General features: G+C 44.5%; 1 protein-coding gene across 2 annotated transcripts; it reads right to left on the bottom strand.

Moving 5' to 3' along the window:
* Positions 1-12,460: 12,460 nt before the first annotated feature.
* On the bottom strand, positions 12,461-13,987 carry LOC127297137 (homeobox-leucine zipper protein HOX12). 2 transcript variants are annotated; one of them, XM_051327416.2, is made up of 4 exons: positions 13,762-13,987; positions 13,328-13,659; positions 13,067-13,222; positions 12,829-12,963 (listed from the first exon to the last, which is right to left on the bottom strand). In XM_051327416.2, exons 1-3 carry the CDS (start codon positions 13,847-13,849, stop codon positions 13,076-13,078), a joined length of 567 nt encoding a protein of 188 aa, XP_051183376.1. In that variant the 5' UTR covers positions 13,850-13,987; the 3' UTR covers positions 12,829-12,963; positions 13,067-13,075. The 2 variants fall into 2 exon arrangements, with proteins under 2 accessions (XP_051183375.1, XP_051183376.1); XM_051327415.2 differs by lacking the exon at positions 13,067-13,222 and having other exon boundaries at positions 12,461-12,963; positions 13,762-13,961.
* Between the last annotated feature and the right edge of the window lie 1,229 nt (positions 13,988-15,216).

The following is a 15,216-nucleotide window of genomic DNA, read 5'->3' as shown; positions in this document are numbered from 1 at the left end:
TGCTCAGCCAGAGGAACCGGATGTCTTCGCTCATTTTCAATAATCATATTGGGTAAGCACACACAACAGTTCATCACCTCCCACATCTGATCTTTGGACCAAGTCATAGCGGGGAACCGGACGACAGCAAATCTCTGCTGGAGGACACCAAATGCACGCTCGACGTCTTTTCGGCAAGCTTCTTGTTTCTTGACAAACTCGCAATGTTTGGGGGTGCCGGGTCTCGAGATAGTCTTCACAAATGTTGCCCACTTTGGATAGATACCGTCTGCAAGGTAGTATCCTTTGTTGTAGTGCCGACCATTGATCACATAGTTCACCGGGGGAGCATGACCCTCAACAAGCTTGGAAAAGATCGGGGAGCAGTTTAGGACGTTGATGTCATTGTTGGATCCAGGCATACCAAAGAAAGAGTGCCAAATCCAGAGATCATGGGTAGCCACTGCTTCAAGTATCACAGTGCAGCCTTTTTTGTGACCCTTGTACATTCCCTGCCACGCAAACGGACAGTTCTTCCATTTCCAGTGCATGCAGTCAATGCTTCCAAGCATCCCTGGAAAACGCCTAGCTTCATTTGTTGCAAGGATCCTCTGAGTGTCTTCGGTAGTGGGTGATCTCAAGTAAAAGACCCCGAACTGTGCTATGACGGCCCTGCAGAACCGGTAGAAACAATCAAGGGCGGTGGACTCCGCCATCCGAAGATAGTCATCTGCACCATCACCGGGAGCTCCATACGCCAGCATCCTCATAGCCACTGTGCACTTCTGCAGTGAAGAAAATCCAACCAAGCCAGTGCAATCCACCTTGCATCTGAAGTAGGGGTCAAAGTCTCGGATGGCATACACAATTTGCAGAAATAGCTTTCTGCTCATCATGAAACGACGCCTGAAAATAGTCTCACCGTGCAATGGATTGTCGGCGAAGTAGTCGGCGTACAACATGCAGTAGCCCTCCATTCGCTGTCTCGGCTTGCACTTCCGGCGACCTGGTGCCGACCCACCACGTCGACCAGTTGCCACTCCGGCGTACATGCTTGATAAGCAACCGAGGATCATCATGTGCTCCTCGTCTTGGGCGGCTGCTGCCATCTCTTCTCGCATAAGCTCGACGAACATCTGCTCCTCCTCTTCGTCCGAGTCCATGGTCGGCGAGGCAAATGGATGAACACCTGACGGGTGTGGTCGAGGCTAGCCGAGACGCGAACGACGAGGAGTAGGCCGTCGTCGAAAAACAGGCAGGCGAAGGAGCAGGCAGATAGGCCGTCATCGAAAGACGGCGGAATATAGGAAGGTGGGAAGGAGGGACGGCGGAATCTGGGCAACAAGCCGGCAGGGTGGTGCCGGCGGTGAGAGTGATACGAGGGGTGGGGGGGGGGGTTTTGAGCGAGGTGGTGGTGGGGTTCGTGTGTCCAGTCGCCGACAGATCGGGCCCTTCCCCGCTTTTCACTCGTCCGGACTCCCAGATAGCTCCCCGGGGGACCGGGGATGGCGTGGGCTCGCCGGATGGATGAAGGGCCAAATCCGTACGAAAACGAGGAACCGGGGGCGCGACTGGGCCGAATTTCGCCGTCCGGATGGGAAAAACGTCGCTCGGGGGCCTCGTCGGGGAGACGAGTGGAGATGCTCTTAGAAGTTAAGCGTGCTAGTGCTGGAGTAGTGGAAGGATGGGTGACCGAGCGGGAAGTTGGACCACGGGTAAGTAATTTGACTAGAGATTATAAGCGTAGTTAGAGATTAAGTGTAGTTAGAGACTAAACTAGTTAAATAACTGAAATACTAGAAATTCTGAAAAAAATAGAAAAAAAGGAGGAGCGAAAAATAATTGGGCATAACAAAATGGTTTAAAAAAATTAACAAATAACCTTTAGTCCCGGTTGGTGTTACAAACCGGGACTAAAGGTCATTTTCTCGACGCGCGCCAGCAGCCCACGTGGCGGGAACTTTAGTCCCGGTTTGTTTTACAACCGGGACTAAAGGGGAGAGCCTTTAGTCCCGGATGGTTGGTCCCGGTTCCAAAACCGGGACTAAAGGCCCTTATAAACCGGGATTATAGACCCTTTTTCTACTAGTGATTCCTCCATGTCCAGCTACGTCTTGTGTAGTGTCGAAGTAGTGTCGATGATGTCTACTTTGTACTGTCAAAGTGACGAAGTAGTGTAGAACTAGCTAGTGTCGAAGTGTCTATCTAGTGTCTAAGTCGAAGTGTCGATGTGTCTATGTATCAAACTATCGTGATGGAAATGATCAACTATGTGTCAAACTCAAACTACATTTGAAATGTTTCATAGTTTCGAACTTTGTATGAAATCAAAATGGTGCTTGTGCCCTAAAATACATCATCTGTCAGTTCAAAACAAGTTGATAAGACTTGTAATGCTCCCTGAGCTGACACATTCTCCTTTCTGACAAAATATATTATATAGTACTAAAAAAAAAATGGAGCATCATAAGCTCAGTATAATTCTTACGAGTGAACTGCTCTTCCCAATCCGGTAGGGATGGTCGACAATAATACGAAATATTTTAACCTTCTTGCGAATGAAAAACATAGAGAAAAAAAGAATATATCAACTAGAACAAGATAAGGGGACTATAGTTGGTGAGGAAAATCTAGAAGTGTACATAACCGAGTATTACAAAAAGATATTTGGGGCACCGGCCAAAAATAACTTTACTATGCAAGAGGATGTCATTGCTGATATCCCTTAGTTGTCTTTCGAAGAGAATAATATCCTCATAGCTGACTTCGCCGAGGAAGAAGTTCTTGAGGCGATTTCTCAAATGGAACACAATAAAGCTCCAGGACCAGACGGGTTCCCCACTGAATTTTACCAAACATTCTAGGAAGTAATCAAAAAAGATTTCATGTATTTATTTATACAGTTGCAAAAAAGGTAGTTGCCATTGTATAAATTAAATTTTGGAGTAATTACAGTACACTCAAAGAAAGAGGATAAGGTTCAAATCCAGCAGTATGGTCCTATTTGCTTACTGAACGTGAGTTTTAGGGTGCTCACAAAAGTAGAAACAAATATTTAATGGGGATAGCCCAAAAAGTTATTCGACCTACTCAGATCAAATTCATGCATGGACGTCATATTCTGGAGGGAGTTGTTGTGTTGCATGAAACTATATATCCATGAGCTTCATCGCAAGAAAATGGATAGAATCCTTTTAAAAATTGATTTCGAGAAAACCTACGATAAAGTCAATTGATCTTTTCCCAAGAAGGCGTTGCGTATGAAAGGGTTTGCACCAGAGTGGTGCAAATTGGTTACATAGTTTGTTGAAGGAGGTTCTGTTGTGATTAAGATCAATAACGATAGTGGCCACTATTTCCAAACCAGACAAGGGTTGAGGCAATGCAATTCCCTATTACCTCTTCTTTTTAATATAGTCGTCGATATGTTGGCCATTTTAATTGCAAGGGAAAAAAAAGATGGTGAAGTAAACGAGGGTGAAGTTTCTATCCTATAATATACCGATGATACGATACTATTCATGGAACACGGTCTAGATAAGGATGTTAATATGAAGTTTATCTGGTGTATCTTTGAGTACCTTTCGGGCCTCAAGATTAATTTTCATTAGAGCTAAATATTTTGTTTTCGAAAGGCAAAAGAGATGGAGGAACAATACAAGTAAATCTTCGGATGTGTTACTGGCTCTCTTCCTTTTCGATAGTTAGGTATCCCAATCCATTTCAGAAAACTATTAAACAAAGAATAGAATTTAGTGGAGACTTGCTTTGAGAAAAAGTTGGGTTGCTGGCAAAGCAAGATATTATCATATGGCAATAGATTAATTATTATTAATTACGTTCTAACAAGTTTGCTGATATTCGTGTTATCTTTTCTTGAGATATCTAAAGGGGTTCGAAAAACTGATCAACAGAAACAAAAATATAGAATGACAAGATGGAACATCATATGTCGACCAAATATCAAGGTGGCCTTGGGATGGAGGTTCTGAAATTAAGACCGAGTGTTTGCTCAATAAGTTGTTTCTTAAACTTTTAAATGGGGAAAGGGTGTATCAAGAGCTTCTACATAATAAATACCTAAAGCATGAAACACAGTCACAAGTTACGGCTAAACCAACCGACTCACAGTTCTGGAAAAAGCTAATGGGAGTCAAGGATGAGTTCTTTAGTAGGGGATCTTTTAGCTTAGGAAATGGCTTTAAGACTCGGTTTTGGGAGGATACTTGGCTAGGTGACACACCATTGACCAATAAATACCCATCTCTTTATAATATTGTGCAACGAAAAAATGATTTAGTTGCCAATATTCTCACGGGATCTCACCTAAATATTGAATTTAGAAGAGTTATGTCCGGTCATAGATTGGAATTCGGGATTCAATTAGTGAGAAGTTTAATAACAGTTAATTTAACAACTAAAGAAGATAGAGTCATATGGAATCTTTCACCCTCAGGTTCTTTAACGTAAAGTCTATGTACATAGATATGATGAATGGTCATACGGGTTTCTTGAGAAAATACATCTGAAAAATAAAAATACCCTTAAATATTAAAATCTTTATGTAGTTCCTTCATCATAAGGTTATACTCACGAAAGACAATTTAACTAAGCAAAATTAATATGGTTGTAAGAATTGTGCTTCTGTGACTTAGAGGAGTCTATTAACTATTTATTTTTTGCGTGTCCCTTTGCTCGTCTTGTTTGGAGAGTTGTTCACTTTACCTTTAATATTGAGGTAATTGCACCAGACATACAGACATACAAAAAGTTGTCATTTGGGTGCAGATTCATACAAGTTCTTGCAACTTGTGATGCAACGATACAAATAGTTGTCATTCGGGTGCAAAAACATACAACACCAATCAGAACCCGACATTTATCCGCCACTCTGGCTCAGGCCCATCAGGCCCATCGTAAAATATTTAGCAGAAAACCGCCGCTCAGAAACCTAGCTTAATTGTTGCTTCTGTACCTTGCGCCGCGTCGTTAGTGGGAAGTTTCCTATTCTGCACGATCGTTTTCCTCGTATACAGAGAAACTAGGCGAGCTTGGAGGCGACGCAAAAGCAGAGGGAGGCAGCGGAGGCGAAGACGTCAACCAAGTGACAATGGGCGATGATCCGCGCCGTCGCGGGTGGGGCGAAGATCCTCCACAATACGGTGAGCATCCTCTTCCAGCACGGCCAGAGGTTCTGCCGCATTTATTCCTTAGTAAGGTTTATCTCAACGGAAACAAGATGATTTGATTGTGGTAGTGTGTAGGAATCATTTCCCCAGTGAATCTTGTAGAATCTTGAGTTTGGATGGTGTCGTGTTATCTAGTATGGACTGCTCTGGGTTTGGTTTCTAGTATGAGCTGATCTGGGTTTGGATGGTGTTTCTCATCTGCTGTAGGAAAAGAATTATTCAGAGTAGATGAATCTGATCCTGACCCAAGCAGTAGTGTCGTATCTGCTGCTTGTGACCGGAACTAGTAAACCATGGATGATGAAGAGCTACAGAAGTTGCATCCATGAGACGGAAAAATGTGGACTAAGAAGCAGGATTAGGATGTTCCGTCAGTCAATAAACAAATTTAAGCTTACAGAAAAAAATTCTGGAATAACTCTTTATCTCTGGAACTCAGTTTCGACAGAGCAATATATCATTCGCCCAGTACATCGATTAATACCAGAGTTATATTTATGTGTTTGTGTGTGTTTAATCAATGCATTTTATTGAAACTAAATTTCACTCTTTTTGCTTGAATTTTGAGCAGATGATCCTGACAAGTTTACAATTGAATTGGTGCACAACGGATTTTTTTGTGGACTGAAGGACAATCTGTGCTATGAAAGTGGGAGTGTGGATTTGTTTGACAATTGCTCTACTGATACATTTTCACTTCTATGGGTTAAAGATTTTCTTAGGCAAGCTGGGCATTAGATGACAGCCAAGACATCTATATATTGGTGCCTTCCTGGGAAAGATCTTACAGATGGCCTTTGTTGCATTGAGACAGATTCTCACATCCTTGCAATGACAGCTGTTGTGAAGGATGACAAAAATTTGTGCCTGATGGTGGATCACACAAATTTCCTAAAGGGTCTTATAGAAGAATTAATTGTACATATTCCATTCCCATTCGCTAACCCACATGCAGCAAAGAAAGGTACTGTAGAGGTTCAAGTCCAGGACATTCCTAGCTCATCTGCAAGTAGATATGCAGCAGTGACTCACAGTGAAGATGTTACAGATGGAGATGATGATGATGAGACTGACTCTGAACTTAATGATAGTGACTATGATGCGGAGGATGGTGATGATGACCTGTTTCTAGATAATATTGACAGGGATGTTAATGACAACAATGAGCATGTAGAAATAATTGAGGAGGATGATGATGGTGGGCTTGATTATGAAGATTTAAATCTAACAAAGAAGCAGCATGAGCAACTGAAGTACAAATTCAAGGTATTCAATCCAGAAGTAGACATGGAAAAACCAGTCTTCAAAGTAGGAATGTTATTTTCCTCGATGAAAGAATTCAGAAAAGCATTAACTGCATATAGTTTGAATGAAAGAGTTAAGGTGAGGAAGAGCAGAAATGAACCTACCAGGCTAGATGCACACTGTGATGCAGAGGAAGGTTGCCTTTAGATGATAAATGTGTCAGAGGATGCCCGGAAAGAGGCAATTGTTGTGAGGAAGTTCCATGGGGAACACACTTGTGAGCGACTTTGGGAGCTCAAGGCTTTGACAGCTCCCTTTCTCAGTCAGTACTTTATTGATGAGTTCAGAGATAATCAGAAGATGGATTTGCAGGCATTTGCAGCCAAAGTGCAAAGGAAATTCAACATGTGGCCAAACAGATTTAAGTTGGGAAGAGCGAGCGAAATCTCCACGGCGTCCTACTCGTCGCCTAGCTCGTCGGCCAGCTAGGGGTCACCGCCTGCCGCAAGAAGAGGAAATTGGGGATTTCATTCCTAAGGTTAGGAAATACTGATTGTGAATTGAGTGAGATCTAGGGGGTTTTCTGCTAAAGTTTTTGAGATGAGCCTGAGCCAGCGTGGCGGACAAATGTCGGGTTCTGATTGGTGTTGTATGTTTTTGCACCCGAATGACAACTATTTGTACCACTGCATCACAAGTTGCAAGAACTTGTATGAATCTGCACCCGAATGACAACTTTTTGTATGTCCGGCGCAATTCCCTCTTTAATATTCCTCCACCTGCCAATGTTATCAATAGGTTTGGTAATTGACTGAATAGAGTTAAGAAGCAAACTAAACCTCTTATGTGTATATGTGCTTTAGGCTTTTAGTATGGACGTTGTGGAAGTGTAGAAATAATATGATTTTTAACAAGGTCGGAACGGCTCATTTTCTACAGATTATCCGTGTGGCTACTTTCTGGATCCACGAATTGTCTTACTTGCTACCAGAAACGCAACATGCACATATGGATTCTAGATGCAATCGTCTGGAGATTGTTGCACGGGCTATCTAGAACCAAGGTGGTCAACGACTTGTTAGACACTTACGTGATGCTTAAGAGCATTGTTTTTGTTTTATTTAGCTGGTTGATCTTTATGTACACCCTCTGTCATCCATGAGCTGTACAACTTTATAACTATGTTCTTTTCGCATAGGACGAAGATTTGGTGCACGTGAGCACCAGTGCTCCCAGTTTTTTAAATATTTGAAAACTGTATTTTTAAGTTTGAAAAATCATAAAAAAAAAATTATGAATACATGCATATGTCATGAATACTCGTGCGAAGTTCGGTAAAAAATATGTTGTATTTTTAGCTAAAGAAAAACAAATTTATGGCTGTATAGGGACAAGTTTTGTCAGAAATTTGTCTTTTTATATAGTTCATAATACAACATATTTTCTTCCAAAAAATTTACAGTACATTCAGAAGATTTTTATGTGTGTGCAGATTGAACCTTAAATTTTTTGGAATCTCATAAATATTTTAAAAAAAATCTAGCTCATGTGCCAAAGTCACTTTTCGCATAAATAATGCAATGAAAGACTTGTGCATTGATGGAGAGGCTGAGGAGACTGATAGCATACAGCCATAGTAGTCCAAATCTAGACCACCCTTTACTTTAACTATCAGATGAAAATTACTTCAATAATCACTAATCAGAGCATGGCATGCACATGTGTACGCTGTGGCCATCACCAGCTCTGACAGGAAACCAATTAACCATCATATCATGTGGTACGACGGCATGGCTTTATTGGACCTATCTGGCCTGCTAGCGCCGGCCTGACCTGACCAAGGTAGCCAGTCGGCGTTTCACGTGCAGCCAACCTCACTCAGACATCAACCATCACCCAATCATGCTTTGGAGATCAGATAAGGATCATGGATCACACAGCTTTGTTCAGGGTAGAGGGTACAGTAAGTCTCATGATCGATCAGTTCCTCTCAACAGCCATGGTATTACTTATCTGTTCCAAATTTTGGGAGAGTTTTCAGACACTTGAACTACTAAAGAGTACTTTGGCGAAAGTTTAGAACTACAGATGCTAAATAAATGTGTGGACCATTTCCCGTCCAGCGATTCGATGTCGCATGCATGCTAGCTAAGAGCATCTTCAGTCGCGTCCCGTCCTCCAAAGCGATTTGGGGCGCGCCGGACAAAAAAACGTTCCCAGCCGCGCGCCCCAAAGGCCTTTTTTGTCCGGCGCGGTCCGATACGGTGTCCGGCGTCCCGAGCCCGTCCCCGTCCCACAGGGGACGCACCGGGCACGCCGGATACAACGAAATGAGAGGCGAGGAGGCGCGGGCCCGACCCGTCAGTGGCTCGGACGCTCAACCGCCACATACGTAGCGACGGTGCAGTTGCCAGGAAGCGGAACCGTCGCATTGGCAACCGCATCGACGACGCGCCAACCCCGCCGGAATGGAGCGCCGACTCCTCGGAAGAGCAACCGCTGCTCTCTTCGACTTCTGCGCCGCCGTTCATCCGCGCTCAATAAGACCCGTACGTACGCCGTACGTACGCCACCATTCATCCAAGCCTCCATCCGACACCTCCAGGGACGATGAGCTACATCTCCCAGCTCCCGTCCGACACCTACAGCGAGGGAAAGCCTGCTGGCTGGCGCCATTGGTGGGAGAGAGCCAGGACGCCGAGCAGCGGCGACGATTCCCCGCCGCCAGTTGGCGAGGAGGAATGGCTGGGCTGGGAGGAGGACGCGGAGGAAGAAGAGAGCGAGGACGCGGTGGCGGCGGTGGCCCATGCGAAGGCGAAGGCGGCCAAGGCCAAGGCGGCCAAGGCCAAGGCCGCCAAGGCCAAGGCCAAGGCCAAGGCAAAGGCAAAGGCAAAGGCAAAGGCGCAGCCGACGAGCACCGCCGACGACGAGGAGGACTCCGACGCGTCGGGCGCCGACACCGCCTCTTCGGAAGAGGTGACGAGCAGGAAGTGCCACCGCGATGACGACGACGAGGTGGGGCCATCAGCGAAGAAGAAGTAGATAGTTTATATGTATTTAATTATATTTTTCCGAAGTTTTATATATAATTTGTTTATGTTCAACCGATTTGAATATTAGTAAATAGTTTTTTTCTAGCCAAAAAAAGTACTTTTAATGTTTGGGGGCGGCGTTTGGGGGACGCGGCTGGGGAGCGACGTCCCCCAAACGCGGCACGAACAAAACACGTCCCCCAAACGCTCGATCCGGCGCGTTTTGGGGGACGGTTTGGGGGACGCGGCTGGAGATGCTCTAAGCCCACAGTTTGGCTGCCTTTGGCATCACGCATACCACAAAGAATCACACCATCGCGAAGGAAGTAAATTAATCAAGCTACATTTGGCTTTTGCATTGTCATTAAACTACATGGTGTCATCCTTACCTCAGACACCTCCTGTTCCTGTTTGCCAATCTCCAACTTGTGGAATCCCAACATCATTAGTTAAGCAAATGATTACTCACTAATCATAGTTAATCCACTTCCACGACCTCCGCCACCGAACCTAATCTTCTCGGGGCACAACCTAGGGCTATGACACATGCTCCTATGGTCCTACCTCACGTAATCTAACAATGCTTTTTCGATCAAACAAGTGGTCAAGGTCAGTATTACTGGAGTATGATTATTGTTTGCAACAAAGATAAGCTAGCTAGGCCTCTTGAAATCAAATCCACTAATTTGACACGCTTCCGATTGGGTAGCTGTCTCCTGGCGTGCATGTGCATACCAAACGGCAACGCACTCCTCGTCCTCGAAGGGCTAGCTAGTGCAAATTTCTTACTGCTCCTTGTCATTGGCGTGTCGCCCTACGAATTAATCAATCTTCACCAGCTAATTTAGATCGTCTACTTGATCGTTTGCTTGCGCACTGGTCATTACCTCTCGTTGGTACTCCCGTTTGTGTGAGCTGGCACACGCGAGTAACGACCGAGAGGCAACGACCAGGCGCGTGCAGCTAATTTCACACTAGGTATCTTGCCATGACTGATCGATTGGGGGTTGAGTCACTGTATCTCTCCATGATAGGTCAGTTAGTCAAGAATCAAGAGACGACAAACAAGGTGTCACGTAATCTGCTGTTACAGTGGTAGCTACTGCACCTAAAGCCTAATTGAGGATATCATTGGCGATTACTACACCAAAGATATGCATGTTTTATATCTGCATTTTCCGAAGTACTAGGAAGTCTAGAACCATGCATGCATGTTAACTGAATCTAATGCTTCCCCATTCGATCCTACTACCTCCGTTTCAAGAAATAAGGCGCACGCCTATTTTAAGATGAACTTTGACCATAGAAATTGATTATATTATATGTATATAGTATCGTTGGATTCGTATTGAAAAACACTTTTTAATGATATTAATTTCATACAAACAATCTTTATCTATTTAAAGTAATTCTTAGTCAAACAAAAAACTCGTAAAACGATGACACCTTATTCGTTGAAACGGATGTAGTACATGGTAGTAGGTTGTACTCCCTTCATGCATAATATAGTGGGCATTGCTTTCTGCAAAAGTCAAACTACACAAAGTTTGACTAAGTTTATTGATAAAATTATATATATCTACAATATCTAATCTATACCATATTAAAATATATTTTATGAGGAATCCGAAGGTACTGATTTAAGATTATAAATTTTGATATTTTTTGTAATAAATTTGGTCAAAGTTTATCCAGTTTGACTTTTAAAAAATCGTGTAGGCACTATTTTGGTATAGAGGGAGTACGTATGTTTCAACCTACGAGTGGCGATCACTTAAGGTGCGACACATGCATGTATAACAAACCTCAGTAGTAGGAGTAGAGTGCATCGGGGCCACCGGCCATCAACAGGTGTAAAATCACGGCTTTGTTTTTAACTGGAACTAGCTAGCCCCTAATGCCAAGTTCAACTTGAATCATGGACATTAGCTTTCCCTGGAAGGTGCCACATTTTAAGGGAGGCCAGATCATGCCAATATTACCCATTGGATGGCGATCGCTACACAAAGCTTCCACCCCAAGCTAGGGAGAGCATACACTGACACACATTTGGCATGCTTTAAGCCATAAGAGTTTCTTAAAATTGTTCTCTTTTCCCTTCTCATAAAGTAATCCTAATTCAATTGCTAAAGCTTAACTACCAACCACAGATTGTAACTCATTAAGAGTATCCCAAGCCATTCCTTTAGAAGAGTAATTAAACAAAAGATGTGTCGTGGTTCGCTCCTAGGGTAGGGGACCTCGGAACATTTAGACAAAGGCGAAAGCTAATTAAGGCTCATCATCACTAAACAAACTATGTAAACTTTGTGGACATTAGCTTCGTCCACGCCACAAGGCTCACACAAGTTGTTCTCTAGAACTACGTGTCATGGCATGGTCGCGTCTTTGCTTTGCTGACCTAGCTGCCCCCCAAAATCGACACATGTGCAAAATGTGGGATGAACGTGTGAGCAAAGCAGGATATGCTGGCACGCGCGCACACACCGGGATGCCGCCCTCGAGGAGGCTGATTGGCTCTCTTTTGGATAAAATATACCCCAGTGTGAGGGTTAAAGAAAGAGTTTTTCCGTGACAGTGTGAGAGAGGCTTAAGGAAGGAGATCACGCACCATGGCTAGGCGAAACGTGGCCATCACGTTGTGCTTACTTTAGAAGGGTATTATAGTTAGCTTCCTAGTTAACAACAACTTGATGAACGGCTGAAAGGTGGTGGAAATTTCTCGCGGCTACCTTGTTTGCTTCAGGGGCTCACTTCTCTAGGCAGTTACCTGTGTCGTATAATTTTCCTATACAATAATGCAAGTCTGTGACATAAGGGCTTTCGTATTGCCCTACGCCTTGGCTCTTTCTCTCTTACCCGGTTACGGCGATTAGGGGCGAAAATGCGGATTCACACCAGACATTGATTTGTCTAAGGTCCGTGCTTGTTTTTGCTGTCAGTTGCAACGTTGGAAGAGGCTGATGAATACTCCCCAATCGGTTTTAATCGACACGACAACACGTACATGTATAGTTGATGTCATCGCAACCATTGCGTCAATTTAATCCGATCAGAGGAAGTACTTTTGCGAACATTACCAATTAATAATGTACATGGCTTGGGAAGATTCTCAGTGGGTCCTGGTCGACCTATGACACTACCACCAATACTACTGAGTTTACTTGCTACTACTGCTGCTACGTGCATACTTACTTCGATCATGCTACGAGTAGTAATTAAACTAGAACTGTCGTGTTATCCATAGATCCAAATCAGCTGAATTGATCATAGACGCCTCCAAGGTAGCCGCCGGCCGCCAAGTCCATCACATAGTTGTAGTCGTACTCGCTCAGATAGGTGAGGTCGGCCTCCGCATCCTCCATCTCGAACTGGTCAACCATCGCGGCGTTGTGCGTCACCGTCGAGAACGACGACGAGCTCGGGCTGTTGGCCCCGACGCCTGCAGTCGCCGCCGCAGCCATGACCTTGCCCTTCTCCTCCTCTGTCTCGGCCAGCTTTTCCTTGAGCCTCAGCAACTGCATGTATATATGCACATGTTAGTACTACTACAACAGAAACAGCTTAGCTAGCTGGAGTCTGCAGAGAACTCCTCAATGAGCTTCCACTGTGTTACTATACCTCGGCCTGTTAGAGCACTGTTCCCTTCTTGGAGGCGTCGTTTTTGGAGAGTCTGTATTTCAGGTGTTGTTTTGGCGGTGGATGTATTGCTGTTGTTAGGCCCGAGATACTGTAGCGGGACTTTTGTTTCTTAGTTTTCTTTTCCTTTTTTTTTGGCTGTGTGCATCCGTAGTGCCATTAGGGTGGTGCGTTGTTGCAGAGGCTGGGTGTAATTGGTATCTTTTTGATATTAATATATTCCCTTTATCGAAAAAACTATACCTCGACCTCGAGGTGACAGTTGTGGACGACGACGGCGTCGTGGGCCGCGCGCAGCTTGGAGAACTCCTCCTCGATGAGCTTGCTCTTGTAGCGGGCGCGGCGGTTCTGGAACCACACTGCCACCTGCTTGGTGTCGAGGCCAAGCTCGGCGGCGAGCTGAGCCTTGCGCGGGGTCTCAAGCTTCCGCTCCTTCCGGAAGCTCATCTCAAGGAACTGTGCCTGGTCGTCGGTCAGACGCCGCTTCTTCGCCGCAGCGTCGTCGCCATCGCTCTCCGCCACCTGACGAGCCTTCCTCCTCCGCCGCTGCCGGCCGGCCTTCCTCTGCTCGCCACCTAAACAATCAACAACACGTTACGGGTTAGCTAACCAGTATTCTCTAGCTTGCAGCTGCACATAGCACGATAGCTGTTTGATGAGTAGTCGGATAGACTTACCGGAGTTTGGCGTGGCCGCGTCCGCCGGGAAACTCTCCGGGAAGAGGAACGAAGGGAACAGCTGTCTCTCTTCCTCCTCAGAGCTCATCTTTCAAGTAAAAGCTAAGCTTTAATATTTGATCGACTGTGACCGATGCTTTGAGCGTTCAAGCTGCTATGTTGTCCAGTGACTGGTGTCCGGCTCTGTGAGCTCGGAGCTCGGCCGGGCGAATTTATAGAGGAAGTTGGAGGTGAGGTGAGGTAGCACGGGTAACTACTCGTAATACCACTTGCTACTACGTAGATAGGAGTTGGGGCCTTGGGGGCCGGCTTTGGTAACTCTTCGTGTGGAACTAGCTGGAGCCACGAGAAAACTCGATGTGTGTCGCGCTGTGAACTGTCATATACTACTAATGATGATCAGTGTGTGCTAAAGTGCTAGGAGTTTTCTCTGACTAATTGTGTGACAGTTTTGGATAATGGAGAATGTAACGGAAGCAGGGTATAACAAAGTGATGGAGCTGAATTGACATGCTTACTTTATACTAGAGTCTCCAGACTAACAGCACAGTGCCATCTTTTTGAGACAAGGACGCACGCACTCACTCGCCACCCGCCCACCCGGGTGGAGATAGTCGAGCTTTCTGGCGAAAACTGTAAAAATCCTGTGCATTTCTTACTTTTAGCCGATGCAGATAGCCTCAATAGTAGAAGAAATTGCAGCACACCTGGGTGGATCCCCTAGGAAATGGTCTAATCTATCGCTTTATTGAAAAAAATACAGAGGTGAAGTAATAAAATACTTGCGACACTTAAACACCTTAGTGGTTGGGCACGCCACATAACATGTTTACTTAAAAAAGAAAAGCAGCTACTCTGGTAAATTATTGATGACCTCAAAGAGCTAGCGAAAGTTCATACGCTTTCTACGCATGAAATTGAGCATAAAAGCCAATGTAATGCACAATTAGCAAGAATGCTACACGAGAATGAGTTTAAATTGTATCAATGATCCAAAGCCCAATTCATTCTAGAAGGAGATGCGAACACAAGATACTTTTATAGTAATCCAACGGTAGACATTTAAAGAAATTTTCCATCTCTGACGCAGGATGAGGCCACGATCGAGGGTCATGAGCAACTGAAGTCATATATTACAAATTTTAGTTATGGTTTTGTTTGGGACACCCGAGGAAGGCAACTTCTCTTTCGATGAGTCTCGAACGGATGACATTCACTAGGTTTCAAATTGAATGGTGTGATTTTAAAAATTGATTTTGAAAAACCCTATGACAAAGTCAAATGGTCTTTCCTCGAATGGACTCTAAGAATGGAAGGTTTTTCTAAAGAGTGACATGCTTTAATTCATAGCTTAGTGTCGGGAGGTAGTGTAGCCATTAAAGTAAATGATAACATTGGTAAACACTTCCAGACAAAGAAAGGACTATATCAAGGTGGCCCACTATCACCAATATT

Source organism: Lolium perenne, chromosome 4 (assembly GCF_019359855.2).
Source record: "Lolium perenne isolate Kyuss_39 chromosome 4, Kyuss_2.0, whole genome shotgun sequence".
In the NCBI taxonomy this organism is placed as follows: Eukaryota; Viridiplantae; Streptophyta; class Magnoliopsida; order Poales; family Poaceae; genus Lolium; species Lolium perenne.
The sequence above is the reverse complement of the archived record's forward strand: the minus strand, read 5'-3'. Positions and strand labels throughout refer to the sequence as shown.